A 19,391-nucleotide genomic window follows, 5' to 3' on the forward strand; every position below is an offset into this window, starting at 1 on the left:
TATAACCCATTTTGGGGCCCACCATTAGTGATCGAATTATTTGGATTGTTCGTAACTCTACTCTGGGAAAAATTTTGACCGTTTTTTGATGTAGTTAAGCAACTTAACATTTCGGTTATTGCCACTTAAGTGAAAATTATCTTTGCGTTACTGAATATCGACAGAACTAATTGAGAGAATTGATTAGTATTACTCTAATATCTTGAATATGGATAGAACGGCTAATTGTGATTTTTAGTTACGCGAGATAAAATTCGTAAAAGTTAGAGTTACGAACAATCTAAATAATTCGATTACTAATTGTGGGCCCCAAAATGGATTGTAACTGACTTTTTTTTTTCCCAGAGCACCGACGAGCGTCATAAAATAGGTCTCTACGAAGCGATGCCAGTGTTCGTTACTTCCAGCGCAAATGTAGTAATAAAAGTGTTGTTTATATACATCAGCGGGTCAAGTATTTGGCACTTGTCCCGCTTGACCATACTTGACCAGATGTTTCAACGATTATTACTAGAATGACTCTAAATTCATATATTCGAGAGTGGCGAATACGCGATAAAACTGTCACATAAATAATAACGAGATAACGGTAACGATAGTAAAGCTCACAATGTTGGCTTTTCTGTTCTACAAAGTACGCTACACTTGGTTTGCACGGTTATCCGTTCTCTCGAGTTGCGCATGCAGATATCAGAGAAGATACTTCTTTTCTGCGAAAGAAAAAAAAATAAGGAAATTCTTAAAAGCAATCGTCTCGAATGGTCTGCGCGACGAGACCTTTGCGCGGACGAGCCGTATTTCGTTCCATTATGACAGGTTCCATATGTATGCGCAACTTATCATAATGATATTCGCGCGCCACTGTGCCTATTACATCGTGTAATTGACGATTAACAGGCGACGCGGGCAAAATACGGAAAGGGCGAACGTAATCGAACGCGGTGAAAGGTGAGGCGAAAATTCCCGGATGATTGATGCATAATTCACGAAACCGGCGCGGCCGCGACGTCCTGGGATTGCGTTAATTAACGGCACAAAAGCCATTGAGACACGTTGTGACAGTTGAGTTGTCACGCGCCGGCGCGCGTGACTGCGACGCTCTGAACTTGTGAAATGCGGATTACTATTCTTATGATAATCGAAGCGTTAAGTGATATTTCAGCCTCCCCAGTGAAAGGCTTGTAGAGCGAGGTACGCTTGAACAAACAGTACTGTCGCACTTGAGATAATTAAATGTAATAAATCAAACGGGATAAACTCCATGAGAATACATAGAACAATAGCGAATGTTCGGCTATTAGAATCAGACACACGTGTATTGGACACACGTGTAAATGGCGATTTAAACGTTTTACGAAAGCAACGATTTCACTATAATTTGATACCTGTTTGTTCCTGAAATGACGACAAAATCCAGAATTGGGTTAATATCGATCAAGTGGGATTTTTGTCGTCGTCCCACGTACTGTTAAGTGCGTGTGCCAAGTCACTCGCATACTACTTTAAAATCGCTGCCACATGTTATTCGAATTTTCTCCAGTTTCTTAATTTGGAAAAAGGATTTTAGGAAGGTGCGGTTTTGTACTCGCGTTATTTTTACAGTATTAACTTTTACGTTTCGGTCTAAAAGCAATAAACATTAGTTGACAAAAATAAGAAGATACGAAAGAGATAGAAATACACGGAGAGAATTTTCTCCGGAAATTTATCCTGAAAATTATGTGATCGTGGGACGACATGGCATTTCGCGGAATTTTATGAGAGATTTTGAAAATTGTACCATACACTTTTACTAGTAAAAAATGCACACTAAGTGTCATTACTAGTAAAACGTATAAAATTTCAAAAAAAACTCTCCCAAGGTTCTCCAAAGCGCGATGTTGTCCCACGACTACATGACTTTCAGGATGAATTTTAAGAGAAAATTCTGCGTACGAAAATGGAAAGGAAGTAGGAGTCTCGCGGGATAACGAGAATGAAAGTTGGCGTGATCCCGTTACCGCTCTATGAATAATTTGCCATCAGTGGTACATAGAAGAGATATCCCACTTTATTCGTTCCCTTAATTCGCGGACCCGCAGTACCTCCGGAGCGGCGCCGCACGTTTCGTCGTGGCGCCCACAGAAGCCCACCGTGCTGGAGGGGCACCCGTTAGGCATGATACCAAACCCACTACCCACTATTGGCGGAAGTTGAGATGGAAGGGACACCAGTCTCATATATGTTCGACCACGCACGCTCCACAACCACTTCGTGCCTGTGACACGCGGTCCAAGGCCACGGTCAAGATCAGAGAATAAAAACGGCGTACAAGAGGGTGACAGACGTGATAGCCGGTCGTCAGGGAAGCTATCGCGCGACTTTCGGTGGTGATAACGGTGGGCCTCGATCGGTGAGGTTCGACAAATTCGGCGGAGACGACAGGCAACCATGAGACTAATAGTCGCGCTGGTTTTCTTGGTCCTTGGACTCGCTGCGCACGTTCATTGCGCGGCGACGGAGGAGAGCAAGTCGCAGGAAGACGATCTCGGCGCTCTGGAGTGTATTTTCATGGCCAACACGGGAAATTGCCTCAAGACAAGACTGGCCCGCGACTTGGATCAGATCGAGTTGGAAGTTACCGGGAAGAGGAACGAGCCACCTGTGAGCAGGTTAATCGAACAGACCGGCGAGTTCATTGCTGATGTCGTTGACGATCTACAGGAGAACGTTGCGGAAGAAACGGTCGAGAATGACGACGCTCGGGTCCACAATACAGGTGAAAATTAGAAATCGAATCGCAATATCATTACGTTAATGAAAGAGAGGGATAATTTCAATATCTTATCATTTTTCATCGGCATATTAATTCCTAAATTAATGATCGCTCGCTCTCTGTGCAATCGATTATTTGTCAATTTTCGTGCCTTTTCTCTTTCTTTGTTATTGCTTCGCCAATGTCCGACAACGTGTGATTCTTTACTAGTTGTCATTCTAAAATAATACAAGCTGTTAACTTTCGTATAAACAAGGCACTGCCGAATAGTGTGTCAGCGTAATTAAGCTGTCGTAGATCGAGATCGGCGATTTCGCGATTCAGATTTCTAATCGCGATGAGACGGCACGTGGAACGCGTGTAAGGTCGCCTCCGCGCGCGTCGTATCTTCTTTCGCGTTTCCCGAGAGGCACCGTTGGACAAAGTCGGTTAACTCTTTCCGAACTCGTAACTGCTTCCTCTATTGGAGATGTAACGACAGGAAGTCAGTTCATCTGGGTGCACTGGAAATTACTGTGCCGATTTTCTTCTCCGTTACGCACCTTATTTCCCTAGTTTTCCCGAAACGATGCCATTGTATTCAGTACTTTTGCGCGAAACGTAGAAACGCACGTGAGAAGGTAATTTTCGTTTAAAAGTCTTACCCGTGATTGTCTTCTCGTGCGTGCGATTTCTATTTACTATCAACTTTACTATCACGATGTAATGGGTTGCATCATAAAATTATCTATGTAAATAATATGTTACAAGCTCTGCTACCAATCAAGTGCCGTAATTATAAATCAATTGACAACGTCGTGAACAGAGATACCGTTCAACACACTACCGGAAATGGAGCTTGCATACACTGAAAAAAATTTCTGGTTGAATATGGACGAATCAGATAATTCCATTAAGATTTACCAGAATTCCTTTAGGATTTACCAGAATTCCTGTAATCCTACAGAAATTCTGGTAAATCCTAAAGGAATTATCTGATTCGTCCATATTCAACCAGACATTTTTTTCAGTGTAGAAATATTATCGACGATCGTGAATGGGATCTATGAATGAATGAATGACGTTCAACTGTATCTCGGCTCAATGTAGGAAAGTAAATCCCATTAACAAGGCGAGCGAGTTTCGCGGATTCGGGGGGCGTGTCTCGCTAAGGTGAACGGACTTTCTGTCGTTTTGCATAAAGTTTGACCGTCGACTGGGCGTCAATGCAAACGTAAACACTGTAGTTAACGCTTAAAGAGGCAAAGCAAACCGCAAGTTAATGCGCGATCGAGCCTACAAAGTTCCCCGTCTGGGTCACTAGCGAGCTGTTTAAATGTACGGCACGCAATTGTGCTCGCGTGCGCGTGTCGCCGACGTTGTAACACAGTTTACGTCAAAGCAGTGGCCACGACTTAGGCATATCGACGGTAACGGTACCGATTGCATCACTCGCCATTTTCTTGGCTATTTTTTCCAGCAAAAGTCAACAGACGCGAATCGTACCGAGGACGGGAAAAATAAACGTCGGTCCGCGAACGTTAATTTCAAATTCGTGGAGAACAGAGGAGTCACGGTTTGTATTAAAATCGCTCTAACGAGATATTAATCGAACCTGCCAAAAAAAAAAATTTTTTTTAGGCTGACAACGGTACTGGGTATATTATCTTCGTTATCTTTTGGAGCGTACAGAAAACTGTACGGTACTCGCCGGCAAATTGTCGACGACAAATTGAGTAATTCGACGGGCATTACGCTAATTCGCTACGATTCATATCGATTTAACATTTCGCCGACGAGCAAGGGTGGAACCGGGTGTCGATGACATCTCGCGAATCGCTGAATCCACTCCGCCTTAACCGTTGTGGGACGCGGAAGAGATATTCTGTTTTTACATTGTGAGGAAATTCGGCCGCGAAAGCGATCCGTGCGATTCTTTTTAAGAAAGTTGTACCGGTTGCGGACGATTACGTGGCGCGTAAGCCAGACGAAATACACTCCGGGTTAAGGTTTGTGGGTCAACCTGCGCGGAGATCCTCGTATTACGTTCGCCAGATTGCGTGCGCTGATTGCGTTCACGTTCACTCGGCGAATTTATTTAAAGCAATTTCTGGCACTAAAATGTCACGCTCGCACCTACGAGAAAAATATTATCTCTAGCATTCGCTTTCGGTTGCAATTAATTGCCGCGCACTGCATTTCTTTTTCCGTCGCAGATTCGCAAGGGAATTCATGTAACGTAACTAACACAGTTACAATACGATAACAGTACAATTTCTTTTAGGAGAGGCGCGGAAGAAGAAGTTCGGCAAGAAGAAGAAACACCTGCAGAAAATTCTGGCGGTGGCGATGCTGCTGAAAGCGAAACTCAGCCTGCTGCTGCAGCTGATAAGCACCCACTTCCAGTTAAAGTTCTTCGTCATCGCCGTCATCTCGTTGATACTGAACGCCACCAGGTTCTGGATAGAGATCAAGAAGACCCCTTCCAAGGTTATCTACTACGAGCACGCACAGCATCAGCATCACTACGACCACGACGATCACGATCACGGCTATTGGGGAAGATCGTCGAACGAGACGCCTCAAGAGCTCGCCTACCGCGCTCACGTACCCACGGACTGACATCAAGATCGCATAAATTTGAGCGAGGGGACGATCATTTTGCGCGAGAGACATCAACAAAGTATCGGACAATGATGCAAATTACTGTCGTAAAATGATTATCGTCCCATCGTTCTTCGTCTATCTTGCGGCTAACAACTTTAGTCCAAAAGTCAGGAAACGTCCACGACCCGACGTCGATATTTATACGTTGTGTAGTATTTATTTATTTAATTCGTTGCATCGCGCGCCGGCATATGTTACACGATCATCTTGAGTTTCACTTCAATTAATGATGGATGATCGGGGATTTCTCTGACCTCTAATTTTCATATATAAAAATAGAACTCTTTAATCGCCTTAAGTCATACCAAAGTTACTTACGAGTACCTGTTCTATCTCGCTACAAAGAGATTTCTTAGGATCAACTATTTTAATTAAAAGAACATGCTATTGCTCGTACCGTGACTCAGCAAACCTTAGGTTTAAGTTTAACGCCTCTCTTGGAATGTTTATCAATACTATAAATATATATATATAATAATAGCAGAAAAATTGTATGTTATTTAAAAGCAAATTTCTTTGGGAGAGACAACAATAATTTATAACAAATTAATTCCTACAGAAGCATGTGCGTACTAAAATTTTGTATAATAAACTATACGAGTATACGATTTCTTTCGCATTTTTTTTAAGACGCGATTGTTACGTTTATCGACGAAGGAAAATGAAAATTCGTGTCGTAGCTGCGAAGAGAAAACTTTGGCGGTTCCGATGCACGAATCGCGTGACCTTCTTTAGCCGCACCGGTGGACCATCCTGAAATCTTTGTATTCCTCGTCGTGGCACGACGGATAATGTGACCGGAATCCTCAAGGAGCGGCGATATTTTCAGGGTGTTCACCTTGCTACTGATCGTTTCAATGATAAACGCGCGAGATTTGTGCAACGATTGTGGCGCATCGATGCGCCATGAACCGCAGGACCAAGTTTCTTACGAAAGAAACGTGTATTTTTTTAGAAATTTTAAGAAAGATTTAAAAAACACGCTATCTATAACGTAGGTAAATTTGAAACAAAAATGTGTACTGATTTAGTTATTAAAAAAGAAGTAGGTAAAAAAATTTTATCACAAAATCCAAACACATCGCGAAACATATTTTATGTGCTTGGATGTTACGATATAAAATCTATATTTGTTGCTTTCGCTTTTGTTGTACGACTTATACTTTTCTATATAATTGCTTTTTACCCATTGACGGATTAATAAAAATATGAAGACTCATCTTTTCTAAGAAACTTTTTTACGAACCACCAGGTTTCCTCTAGGAGAGACTGTTATCTACACGAAAATGTCTTTTCACGCGCATTGTCGATATCCAAAGGCAGGCGCGATTTCGTAATCGGATACATTTATCTCGTTGATTATTAAGTATTCACATCCCGAAGAAATGCTATTCGCGACGCGGCCTTAACGAAGATGAAGCCCGGCCGGGGCTGCCCTCGAATTTCGATGGCCGAATTCGCGCGAAAGATATCCCGTCTTCGAAGCTTCGATTGGAACGCAGCCAATCGCGGAATGGGACTAACGTGTCGCGTTTGGGGATAAAGGAGGTAACGGCGAAGAGGAATAGAGAACAGGTCTGTGAGAACGATCTGCGAGTTACGAACAAAGCCAGAAATTTAAATCGCCGCGTAAAAATTTTGGCACATCTGCTCGCCTGGCGTGTAATTTATATTATATCCGGCCTTGGAATTGCACGTCTCTCCGGGATCCTCATAGACGATTCAACGCGCTTGGCTCCTTTTAAACATAATCCTTTTTTCAGGAGGACCTCCCTGACTGCTAATGTCTTGATAAACTATTGTCGTTGTCGATGTTTCGCAAATCGTCGTGTTTCGTAGACATATGCATTTTCTAGTACGCTTAACAAAATTGTTAAGAAAATGTCAAAAGTTTTGACACAAATACATGCATGCTATTAGTATGCAATTACTGCACCGACGAAGTACACCTGAGAATTTAACAGCAAGTTAAAAATAAGCGAAAAAAAATCAATAAATTAAAAACAGTTATCTTCCTTCAAATGTCATAAACCCGAAGAGAATTTTCTTTTAAAATTTATCCTGAAAATCATGTAATCGTGGGGCAACATGGCATTTTGAAGAATTTTATGACATTTTTTGAAATTTTACCATACGTTTTACTAGTAATTACAATTTTAAAGTACAATTTTTTAAAAACTCACATAAAATTCTTCGAAATGCCATGTTGTCCCACGTTCACACGATTTCCAGGATAAATTTTAAGAGAAAATCCTCCCCGTGTACGTGATTTTCTACGTAAAGGAAATCACTGATCACACAGGAAAGTATAGATTTGCGCTTTTACGAATAACATAAATAAAAACTGCCAAATGAGCACATCATCAAGCCGTAAGCAGCGGCATTTGCATCGGGCCTTCGAGGATGATGTGGACGTCTGACGATGGTCATTGGCAGACCAAACGTGATGGATTTACTGATTTCGATGTACCGAGAATCGGCCATTCATACAATATTCAAGATCTTTACGCGCGATTCACTATATAACACCCTTCTGCGAATCACACCATCAGTCTTCTCAAGATCCCCGAACATAGAACTACAATAAAACGTCACATTTAGCGACAAGGGACCACCGGCGCTCGAACAGATAACGCAGGAAGATACGCGTATTCCGCGATACCTCATTAAAATCATGACGCGGGAGAGGCTCTTCGTCGTGCTACTTCTCGGTCTACTCGCGATAGCTCTGAGTTTGCCCCAGCAGCCGAAATCCAAGAGGCCTAATCCAGCGTTCAAGGTCTTTAGAGGCGTCGATATTTCGACAAATTCTTCACGGATCGCCGCGCACGCGATTCATGATAATCGAATGTGCCAATCAAATTTTTCAGCCACCTAAAACTGGCGGCTTGCTGCTCCCCGACAACGCAACGCTCATTCGCGAGGACATCGTCGACACGTTTTCGTGCCAGGACAGAATTTATGGCTATTACGCCGACATGGATAACGAGTGCCAACTGTTTCACGTGTGCATGCCGCAAGCGAGAGGCTCAATTAGATGGAGCTTCATCTGCCCCTCTGAGACAGTTTTCAATCAGGTGAATTAATATTCCGTCGGTAACGTTCGATTCTAAATGTCGACGTACTTTTGTAGCAAGAAAGATCAAGGAGCGCTCTGATCTTAATATTAAATACAGTGGAAATTTATTTTTTGCTCAAGTTAATTCAAAGGTATCATAATATTCTGACTTATTTGCAGGCGACATTCGTGTGCACACGAACGGAAAGCTCGATACCATGCGAGGAATCGGAAAAATATTACTCCCTAAACGAAGACATCGGAAAGGAGGTAGAAGAGGAGGAGGAGGCGGATCAGAACCGAGGAAAGAAAAACGCGACGAAGATTTTGGAACCGGAGGTGGAAACGGTGTCGAAAAAGCCATTCCCGAAAAATTCGAGATTGCTAAATCGAGAGAAGTCGTTGCCTCATTAAAAAGTTAACATTCTTTATCGGCTCTTTTGAAAGGAATCGCGCTTTAAAATGTGGCGATTATTGCGGTTAGCCCCGATAAAGGAAATAAAATAAATTTTAGCTCGCCCCGATTAAGGTTCGCTAAACGCTCACTTAGAGTTTAAGTTAAAGTAGTTTAATGCTTATCTCTCTCTCTCGCTTATAAACTGCCTCGCAAAAGCCTTCATAAGGGCAGATGGTGCGTAGAACTAAAATGTAAATTATTGCCACATGTACAGTGTAAAATATGTTACTTGACATAATTACGATGCATGTAAAATAAAATTCTGTACAGTGCCAATGAAATATAAGTAGAACATAAGTCGTATGTTATGTGATTGTGTGCAAAATTATTAATATTAAACGTTCATACGTGCAATTATTCGTCGAACAAAATAAAAGATGTTTGGAAAGAAAGCTGACAATTTCTTTTAACTTGTTGCACTCATACGTATATTCTAAAAGAAGATTAACACAATAACACAACACTAACATAGAAGAAAGGCTTTGCCGACGTTGAGGTAAACATTACGTGTAATATTTTCTATATCTAATAATGTATAAGTACAAGCAAAATATACATCTAATACTGACAGCTAGAGCGCAAGGCCGTGATTATACAAGGAGAAACGTTACACGATTGTCCCAAGCCTAAAATACACCTAAAAATCGTGACGCGATGATTTTGCAAACGTGAAGAAAAAAGTGAAAGAAAAACACTTATTAAATAAGCAATATATACGCGATAATAAAGAGGTGTTGTTGGCAACGCTATCTATTTACAGCGATTGATATGTATATGATATTGGTCTTTCATGAACTTAACACAAAACGACTAAATATATATATATATATGTGCATTAGTCCCAGTCTACAATAGAGATTTAAACCCTAAGCCTTTAAGAAATTGACTAACCACAGTCGCGTATTCTACTCATACTTGACCGTGATTGGCCAATTTCTTAAAGCTTAGGGCTTAAATCATCTATTGTAGACTGGGACTTACATAACAACAAGCTCTCTGTTGTTATTACACGCTTCGCTAATGTTCTAATGTAGACTTAAAATAATGAACTTAAACTAGAAACATACATGCACACGTAAGACAGCTAGAAATAGATCCAAAACCATCGTCCGATTCGTCACTCATCGTAAAATTTTCATGAAATCGCTTGAAGTATCATCCACAACTCTCGCGTTCCATCGTTTTTCTATTCGATATCTTTGGATAGCTAGCTATCATGTCTCGGATAGTCGAGACCTATCTAACTTTTCGCATTGCCGATAAAATAATAAAACAAACAACAATTATACAACACACATATTCATGTAACAACGCTCTGATGATAAATATGTTTTTCATCTTTGAATTGACGCATCATTCGACATCTTCGCAGTGACGAATCAATCATCATTCGCGTACATAGATGCAATCTTGAATTTTAAATAAATGAATCGAAATCATCATTTTGTGAAAGGAACTGCAATTGAAATATGTTTCTTATAATGTCTCATAATGTCTCTTTGCGGAAATAGAATATGCTGTATCCACGATATTAAAAATTATTATTTACTCGATATTTTATGATTGTATTTCCAACTATGTACATAAACTTATCTATCAATTTTATTATCTATAGCATATATATTTATTAAATGCATTCCAATAAGTCTATTTCCATGTAAATGAAATATATTAATTTCTTTATATCGAATTAATTATTTCATGGTAAAAAATATATCTCTATCTATCAACACAAGCTTTGTGTATCAAAACTATGAAATACCGGGGAAATTGAAAGTCTAACTAAATATGTAAATGCATCTGTTTGCCGTGACAAAAATGCGATGATACTTTTCTGAAAATCTAAAACTACACTTTCTACCCTGTATTGTCCTTTTCAAAAATATTTAAGGTATATATAATAATCTATTTTACATCGCGTTACACAGGATACGAAATCGCATATTTCTAAATAGGTTTTCGAAGTATACGTTAAGCTCATCACTTTCGAATTTTTTTTTGTATTTCTTCGTGTAGAGATTCCCCCTAAAAATCTCCACGATTTTCTTGAAACATTTTCCAATTAAAAACTTACTTATGTCTCAATCTAATAGATAACACTAGATTTTGGAAGTTACGCTTCGGAGTCCATCGTAAGATCCGCTTCAATTTCCTCAGGGCTCCTCAGATCGATGGCAAATCTCTTCCTAGCAGTGTTATTCGCGATGACTCCGGTCAGCTTCTCCTGGGCCTTCACTGCCTTAGAATAATTCTCGAAAGCTGCAGCGAGGGCGTATGTCAACTGTCTCGCGTAGTACTTCGATTCGCAAACGAAACCGTGACATTCGAACGGCGAGATTCTCCGGAAGTTTTCCGTTTCACGAACGACGATCATGGAGAAGACCCTGGTGTAAACGAGATCTTGTACTCCGTAGGAGATCGTCTCAATAGGATACATTCTGGATAGATTGGCATCCTGCTTCCTCTTGTCTAATGGCAGCAAGGCAACTCCCTCCTGAGAGACCACCAGCTTGACAAGAGGAAGCATTGTGTTGGTCGGCAAAGCCTTCGCGGCAGAGACCATATTATCGACGGGCCTTCTCGTATGCTTGATACCCCAGAGGCCTCTTGCATCATGGGACCCCAAATATTTCACCTGAAAACGGTCATCGTAAAAATCTTGAATACGTAACGGACCTCCTAAGATTCCCGAAAGCTTTGAAATCTTAACGATGCAGCCTTCTTTTAGCAAGAGATGCCAGCTTTACAATGTCGTGTAAAAATTACAGAATATATTATCTTTTTATCTAAGTTTATTTTATTTTTAATTTAAAAAATTATTACATTTTATTGGAAATATCTGAAACACTAGTTACTAAAAAATTAGCTTTTTCGAATTAAATACCAGCTTTTACAAAATTATAATATCAATTGTAAAGAACTTGAACACAACAGATTATTTTATTTTAGTTAATTTTTAATTTAAAGTTTTATTTTATCTTAAATATTAGACACAGTAATTGATATGCCTTAATGTTATTTAAAATTTACATATAACATCTTATCTATTTTCTAAAAAGTTATTTTTATATTACGTAAAATACAAACATATATTACATAAATATTTTATATCGTTATTGCAGTATAATTTTGCCTTAGCATTATTTATTGGGACAACTAGAGTGAATATTAGTGCAATACTCTCGAAAAGCTCAATCTCTTATCTCAAAAGTCAGAAAATTGTACCTGAAACACTTGCGGCAAATCAGTCGAGCCCTCAAAAACATTATTGTCGATGGACAGGCGTGACAGCTTCGATACGAGGTCCTTCTTTTTATCATCAGAAGACACCGGACTCTTCTCCTTCTTCATTTCTTCCAGAGGCTGGTATTTCTGTTTCAAATTCACGTTTTTAACGCGCGAGTCTGCCAGCGTTACTTATTTCAAGATCGTAGTTTCGAAATAAAATTCAAAGGCGATCGTTCTCGTGATTTAAATAACTAAGGATTAAAGGTTTCTAATGAATAGGAAAAGAAATGCAGATGCGCCGTGAATTTAAATAGAGAGGAAGCGAAACGCACGGAATGGTAGAATAACGGGAAAATTTACGGCTCTTCGTATTCGGCAAACATTGTAATGATAAATACCGCTAATGGAAACGGCAAATCGATCCTCGCGCAGCCGATGATCCACCGCGCGTCTTTCTACCTGCGTTCTCCGCGAGAAAGTCTTAAAGCGCTACTCACGGGAACGTTATCGGGCCGGCAGTGCCTCGTCGTTGACCTGGGCTTGACTTTAAGATGGTACTCCACCACGTTCGGTATGTTCGGCGTGTTGGGCACGACTGAGCCAGCGGCGGTTGACGCGCGTACAGAACCCTCGCTTCCGGCCCCGATCAGAGGCGCTGGTGTCGTTGATCCACCTCCACCAACGACTTCCGATGTCTAATTACATTTTACAAAGCTGTAAATGCCCATCCACTTGCGTATTTCTACAATGCGCTTGCTCAAATTCCAATTTTACGCGCGTCGTATCACCATTCGGCGAAACTTGTAGAATACCTCTGTCTGGAATCGCCATTTCTTACCGTGTTCAAGTACTACCGATTTTAGCCTTTGGTATTTGCGAAACAACAATTAATAAAGATCTATATTTCTTGCTAGAAATGTCTTAAAAATTGTTACGTGCGCCGGAAATGCTTCAGTCGCATAAGAAGCAAGAAAATTTCACGTGTGCCTCGTCGAGGCTTATCTCAAGATAAACAAATAAATCTGTCTTCCTGTAGATTTGTATTAGATGTTAACTATTACTTCTGATTTCTTCAATTGGAATTTGCCAGTTGTGCCGATTATTAATTTCCTACGTCGGTTTATTATTTATTGGCGACAATCAGTCTTTATTCTCGTTAATTATTACTGTTCGCGGTGGAGTGTTTGCTTACAAAAAAAATTCTTTCTATCGTACAACACGCGCGTAAAGAACCAACCTTCGGTGGAGAACAGATTAGTTGCTCAACGTTATGAACTGTATCATTGCTAACGGTGAAAACCTTCTTCAGGACATTGTCCGTTCTCCTTGCGAAACCGAAGTCTTCGTCCTCCATGGCTGGTTAAAAATACGAAAATACGCCGCTTTTTCTCTCGTTTCTTACATCGGGCAGAAATAACAGACTACCTGCAAATAATTTGCCGATCAGGATACGTTTTCTTTCCGTCGTGCTGTCCGGGGCTCCTATAATCTTTAAACGGCGGGAAGAAAATGCCTGGCAACTTTTACGGTGATCTACTTCCGTTCGCGTTCCCTGGAATGCGGTCTCTGTGCATGAATAAAGCGAGCGTATCGACGAATGGCTCGCGAGTCCCCAGCGGAGGATTCACCCCGTGTCACGTTGCGGTTATTATTATTTGAGGGTGCGCCCGGGCGCGAAATTAAAAAATGGGCTTAACGTCCGAATTTAAACCGGAAAACAGCTGTCGGGCAGCACGTGTTGCACCTTGCATCGTACCCTGGTTCCACGGAGCCTCCTTTTCTTCCTTTCTTCCACTTCACTGCACCGAACCGTATATTTGTGCTATTTATAGTGAAATCGCCCGGACAGAACCTTTGTGTACAACGTTATGACACGATGAGACAATTAAGAATTGCTTGTTATTTTCTTCGTATTCTTCTTATATTTACAACGTTGCCGACAACAATTATCTATTCGTGCGTTCTCCGTGCAATTACTTTGCCATAATGTTTTAATATTCTGTATGCGCATTAACTTACGTACTGTAACTCCAGGCTCTTGTCGTATTATAAATAAATAAACTTAGGAAAAAAAAATGTTACACGGCGGACAGACGTTCACTGGTTTAACTTTCACTGTTCTCTGCAATACGCCTAGCGACAATGACGGGTTTTTGTTCGCGTTCCCGTGATTACATCCCGACAGCGGATGCGCGGGATGCAATTGTATCGACGATTTTAAACGTACCGGGGGTTCTTTCAGTCCACAGGAAATGAGTCAGGTGACCGATAGTCAGGTGAGGAAGGATTCATTAATGTATTCCCGTCGGTTACAGGTGCGGTGCGTTTCTGTTGTTCAGCCTCGCGCTTGCGGGCGCGAACGTTGCTTTGCGAGTATCTGATAAAAGTTTCTTGATCTACGCGCGTAAAGATGCAGACTCAATATCGTAAACGTCGCATAACAATCGCACAGTGTTGTGCATAGATGATTTTAAAATTAGCTAGATAAAGATAAGATAAAAATATATAAATTTATCTTAGATAAGATAAAGATGATTTTGTTTTGAATATATCTAGATAAAAGATAAAATTATATGATGATTCATCTAGATAATTTCAGATAATATTTTTAAGACTTCATGTAAACACAGTAGAAAAAGTTATTAAAAAATTATAGAAAAATTTAAATTATAAAGGGGGATATAGAATATATTCAGGTTAAGTTATATGACACACACATAAATGCATGGTCTACAACGACATCCATATTTAAATAGTGTAACTGTTAAGTATTTTTATGTGGCCCTAAACCAAATTATCTGTACCTTATCTTAAATAATTTAGTAAAAATAACACTTTCTTTCATCTAAGATACAGATATAGATAATACTTATTTTTATTATCTATATAAAGATAAGATAACGCTAAAATTTATCTAGATAATCATCTATATAATTTTATTTAGATAACAGCAAACACTGCAATCGCACAAATCATCAAATCTTATTCTTCCTCTACAATATTTTCTTAGCAAAATAATTTAATTGTGTAATATTTAACCGTTTATACGCTATATAAATATGTATGTTAAGAGATTCCGCTATAAAGAGACCTCCGTTCGGACATAATTTCCACTTGACGGTCATTTACCCGCGCAACGCAGAAATTTTTTTTTGTACTAGCAAGCTGCAAAGATGGGTCTAAAAATAAAATAGCGCGTTGGCGCAAAAAAAAATAGAGCGCAAAAGAGCGGCGCGTTTTATGAGACGTCCTGTACGTAGCTGCGTCCGTACACCTGTCGTCGAGTTACACCCGCGTACAATAGCAGGACTGTTAACGCGAGCGGCCACTCAACGGGTGTCTTGTAAAAACGAGATTTTCTAACAGGTACACCGAAAGACAAATGCCCGATTAAATATAATCGGATAACCCAATTGCATAATAACGAACGGGTGTATCCGATGAAAGATATGATCGGTGTTTCAGTGAAATTTCACCGATAACTGCACTTCGTCGGATAATTTTCATCAAATGTGTCCGTGATTCAATCGAAAAGTGCAGCAGAGCTGGGAAAGTTACTTTAAGCACCCATACTATCCGCTCCTTTGTGCAGGAGCCCCACCTTAAGCCCATTATTATCGCGCACGCCATCGAGAAATTAAAAGACACCTCGTTAATTAATTAGCACCCGCGCGCAAGTGCGCGAGCAGCGAGAGGAGAAGGTTCGGGATGCCTGATAACGGTGTAGCGTTAGCAGATGAAATGGAATCGCTGCTCGTTATTACGGTTTCCTAGATTTCCGTTATACTCCTCGACGATACCTCGCAGAATCGCGGCCTCTTAAATAACAAGAGATAGTAAAGAGAACTGCTGAAAAAAAGAAGAACACGTTCTAATGACGCGGACAATCGCTGGCCGTGTAACACGGTACGTTGCGCGGCATTAGCGAGCGCGCGTTCTCGCCGACATCAGCGCGATATTCGCCGCTGGTCGAAAGAAAAAAAGTCGCAGACGCCACGGAAATGTATACGTTATATTCGGCCGGCGATTATATCTGACAACGCGAAATCAACCAATTCCCCTTTTCATGCACGTAGTAGGGTGGGAACCGGAAGCGGGCGCCGCTGGACGTCTGACCGGAAGCTATTACGGTCGTGTCACGAAGGAGATTCTAGCGATGCGTGCATATACGTCCTCACGGAATTCGAACGACGGATTGAATTCGTTGGGGAAAAGCCGGACGGTGCGTCAATTAAATCGTTCCAACGTAAATTCCCACAAACACAAGCACGTATCCTCCCCTTCCCAACGGATATCGCGTGGAACAAACCGGTAAAGAGAGAGAGAGGCCTGTGTCCACGACGCTAGAACTTGGTCCAAGCTCTAGCTTCGAGGAATGCGCAGCCAATGGACTTGCAGCTTTTACGGAATAGCTGCGAGTCGATTGGCTACGCATTTCTAGAACTTGGCCCACGTCCTAGCATCGTGGACGCAGGCCTTGAGAGCCGAACTTTGAAGAAATTTGCGCGCGTAGAAGAGATCGTTCCATATGGCGTTCCATCGCTCGCGTACGCTTACACGCTTCATTTCGTCCCGATGCCCATTTCGCGAGAACGCAACGGCCGACGAATAACTCAGGTGGGACGAGACGCAGGCGGAGTCATTGGTTCCGCTTGTTTTTTCATCCGCTTCTTCACCGTTGCAATTAAAACTGTTTTACTACAGCTCGTAAAGCGATAGACTATAGTGTTTCGCAAGTTCAAACTTCAGATAGAGAACGTTATCAACGAGATAAGCTAAAGACACACTTTGTCCATAATGACGGGATAACTTTAACGCGGCTGAAGGTATCAAAAGGAAAATTCTCTTCCGAGTTCCCTGCGTTCTTCTAATCACGCACGACTGATTCATCGATCATTGTTCTCAAGCTTATTTCGCGTCATTCTTTTTTAATCGGTGACGAAGTGCGTCGTCACGATTATTGAACTGTGTTATCATATCTTGCGCAGTCAACATCCGCGATAAAGACGCGGCTGGTGCGCCGTAGATTTACGACCGAAATTCGTCGTTGAATATTCGACGAGAAAACCACGCGCAATTATTCAACGCGAAACGACTTATCCGTTCGGTGGCGCAAACGCAGGGATGCGTGCGATTGCATAAGCAAGACGGGAGCGAAGCTATCGGGCGAGGAATTTACGATTGCCACGCCGAGCGCGGCAGCATCGATCGTTAATTTAAACAATAGCCGCATGTTAATTACAATGATCGTCGCGAGCCGTCGGACCCGATGGAAATCGAGTTGCGGCAGGTCGCAACGCGCGACGAAACACAAACGCGGCGCCCCTTATCGGGGAGATCGCGGTCCATTCGAACGAAAAGATCGATCTGCGGCGCGAAATCTCCCCCGTTTCCCCTCCGATCGGTAAAGGCGACCGGAGGCATTGAATATTCAAAACGCGGATCACCTTCAACCTCATTACCTTCACTTTCCTGCGTTCGGCGCCGGTTGACATGATTGACGAAGGCATGGCGCGCGCACGCACACGCGTACGCACAACACGTTTCTAAGCCGAGGTGATTTCGAGCGTGCGCTCCACCCAGGTGCGATCGGCCGATCGCGATCTTACCGTTCGACGCACCTGCGGCGAGCGACGGCGGTGGCTGAAAAAGCCCACGCTTCCGGAAACATCGTCGCGCGCTGGACGCGGCCGGCGGTGCATCCGCGTGCGACGAGGCTTGTCGCGGCTCTGCACCGCGGAATCCGCGGATCTCTCTGCGCGGTCCCCGGGGCCGGATTACCTAGGAGAGAACGATTGACAGGCACCTGCGGTATGCACTGTCGTGTACGTGCGACTGAAAATGTGGGACAGCGCGCGCCGCCCGCCGCCGCCGTCGCCGCCGCTGCTCGCTCGTTCGGAATCGCGCTGACTGATAAAACGGAACGGGTCGCGATAGGCGTGCTGGTACGCACGTTTACGTGCGCGAACGTCTTTGTGTGAGGTACACCTGCAGGTAAACCTGAGGTGACGCGGACGATAAGCGGCCTGACGCCGCCGGGATTAATCGCGACCGCGACGAGGAAGAGGAACCTTTCGGACTCGAGATCGAGGGCCCTTGACTTATCGCACTGGCTTTCAATTATCACGGAATATTTGCACGGGCGCGCGCATCTAAAGAGCGATAGTAGTTTTGTAGCCATTTGTAAATTGTACGCCGATGAGAAAATTTCCCGCCACCGCGGCTGATCTTGATCAATTTCGCTAAAAATATTTTGCTGCGTTAATTATAAATTTCTGAACCACGGCAGACGGTTTCCTGTCGCATCTAGTGCAATAGGCACAGCAGTAAAATATTAGCCACCACAACTAAATAATATTACAACCGAAATTTAGTTACATGCAGTTTTTAGCTACGGCAGCTACGCCTTTTCCGTTTAACAATTTTTTTCGAGCGACATTTAAAAGTCACGCCTTCGATATAGAATTTAATAATAATGGGACTCATTAACGCTGCCGCGGAGCAGCTTCCCGACGTTCGCACTCTCTATCATAATTCATATTACTTGCGCAAACGAGACACAATAAAATTTATGCGGGCAGGCACGATGCGCAACAGCGTCGGGAATTTTTAATCGCGAGAAGCAGAATTTAGCTACGTCCAAAAATGTCGCTGTTCTCAATCTCTCTGATTATTTGCTCCCTTTCAACTCTTCATTTCACGCAGATATCAATCGTAATCGCATTGCGTAATACGACAATGAAGTATACACAAGATTCGCAATTAGCTAAATGAGCATTTACATCTTCAATTAATATGGAACGGTGCAACCGTGAGTGGAAACAATGAATTCTCCCGCGAATTCATTTCTCTCTCAAGAGCTAAAAATATTAATAACGGCGTGCGTGTCGTAACGCACAAGCACTTATTTGTTATATCACCGGGTTTATCATCGGCAAATCTTCCAGGAGTCTCTCGGGTTCTCCTCCAGAAACTATCACCGATCCGCGATGAGTTATTTGACGCTTGGGGAACAGTAAAAACGTGAGAATAACTTTCGTGCCTCTCTTGTTGGCATCCGGCGACAGGAAAGAAGACGCTCGGAAGTCAAGGCGTTATGAAATTGCAAGAGATTATACCGCAGAGCGCATCGTGCGAAGATGCTGGGCGAATGCCGCGAGAAGGACATTCCTTCGAAATCAGGGTTGGGTAGTATCTAATTAAAAAGATAAAAGTTAAGTTAAGAAGTTAAATAATTTCAACTTGGT

General features: G+C 42.0%; 3 protein-coding genes across 7 annotated transcripts; 2 read left to right on the top strand and 1 right to left on the bottom strand.

The window, feature by feature from the left end:
• The first annotated feature begins 2,141 nt into the window (after positions 1–2,141).
• On the top strand, positions 2,142–5,875 carry LOC105563213. The gene is made up of 2 exons (XM_012014605.1): positions 2,142–2,758; positions 5,019–5,875. The coding sequence occupies exons 1-2, from the start codon at positions 2,431–2,433 to the stop codon at positions 5,354–5,356; spliced, it is 666 nt and encodes a 221-aa protein (XP_011869995.1). The 5' UTR covers positions 2,142–2,430; the 3' UTR covers positions 5,357–5,875.
• A 1,723-nt stretch (positions 5,876–7,598) lies between these two features.
• Positions 7,599–8,880, top strand: LOC105563214. The gene is made up of 3 exons (XM_012014606.1): positions 7,599–8,180; positions 8,272–8,478; positions 8,640–8,880. Exons 1-3 carry the CDS (start codon positions 8,076–8,078, stop codon positions 8,871–8,873), a joined length of 546 nt encoding a protein of 181 aa, XP_011869996.1. The 5' UTR covers positions 7,599–8,075; the 3' UTR covers positions 8,874–8,880.
• Positions 8,881–9,829: 949 nt separating this feature from the next.
• On the bottom strand, positions 9,830–18,224 carry LOC105563215. 5 transcript variants are annotated; one of them, XM_012014608.1, is made up of 5 exons: positions 17,607–18,224; positions 13,382–13,569; positions 12,642–12,839; positions 12,142–12,288; positions 9,830–11,551 (listed from the first exon to the last, which is right to left on the bottom strand). In XM_012014608.1, exons 2-5 carry the CDS (start codon positions 13,496–13,498, stop codon positions 11,030–11,032), a joined length of 984 nt encoding a protein of 327 aa, XP_011869998.1. In that variant the 5' UTR covers positions 13,499–13,569; positions 17,607–18,224; the 3' UTR covers positions 9,830–11,029. The 5 variants fall into 5 exon arrangements, with proteins under 5 accessions (XP_011869998.1, XP_011870000.1, XP_011869999.1 ...); XM_012014610.1 differs by lacking the exon at positions 17,607–18,224 and adding an exon at positions 14,168–14,628; XM_012014609.1 differs by lacking the exon at positions 17,607–18,224 and adding an exon at positions 14,164–14,628.
• Between the last annotated feature and the right edge of the window lie 1,167 nt (positions 18,225–19,391).

Source organism: Vollenhovia emeryi, unplaced genomic scaffold, assembly GCF_000949405.1.
Source record: "Vollenhovia emeryi isolate VEMERY1.0 unplaced genomic scaffold, V.emery_V1.0 DF939179.1, whole genome shotgun sequence".
In the NCBI taxonomy this organism is placed as follows: Eukaryota; Metazoa; Arthropoda; class Insecta; order Hymenoptera; family Formicidae; genus Vollenhovia; species Vollenhovia emeryi.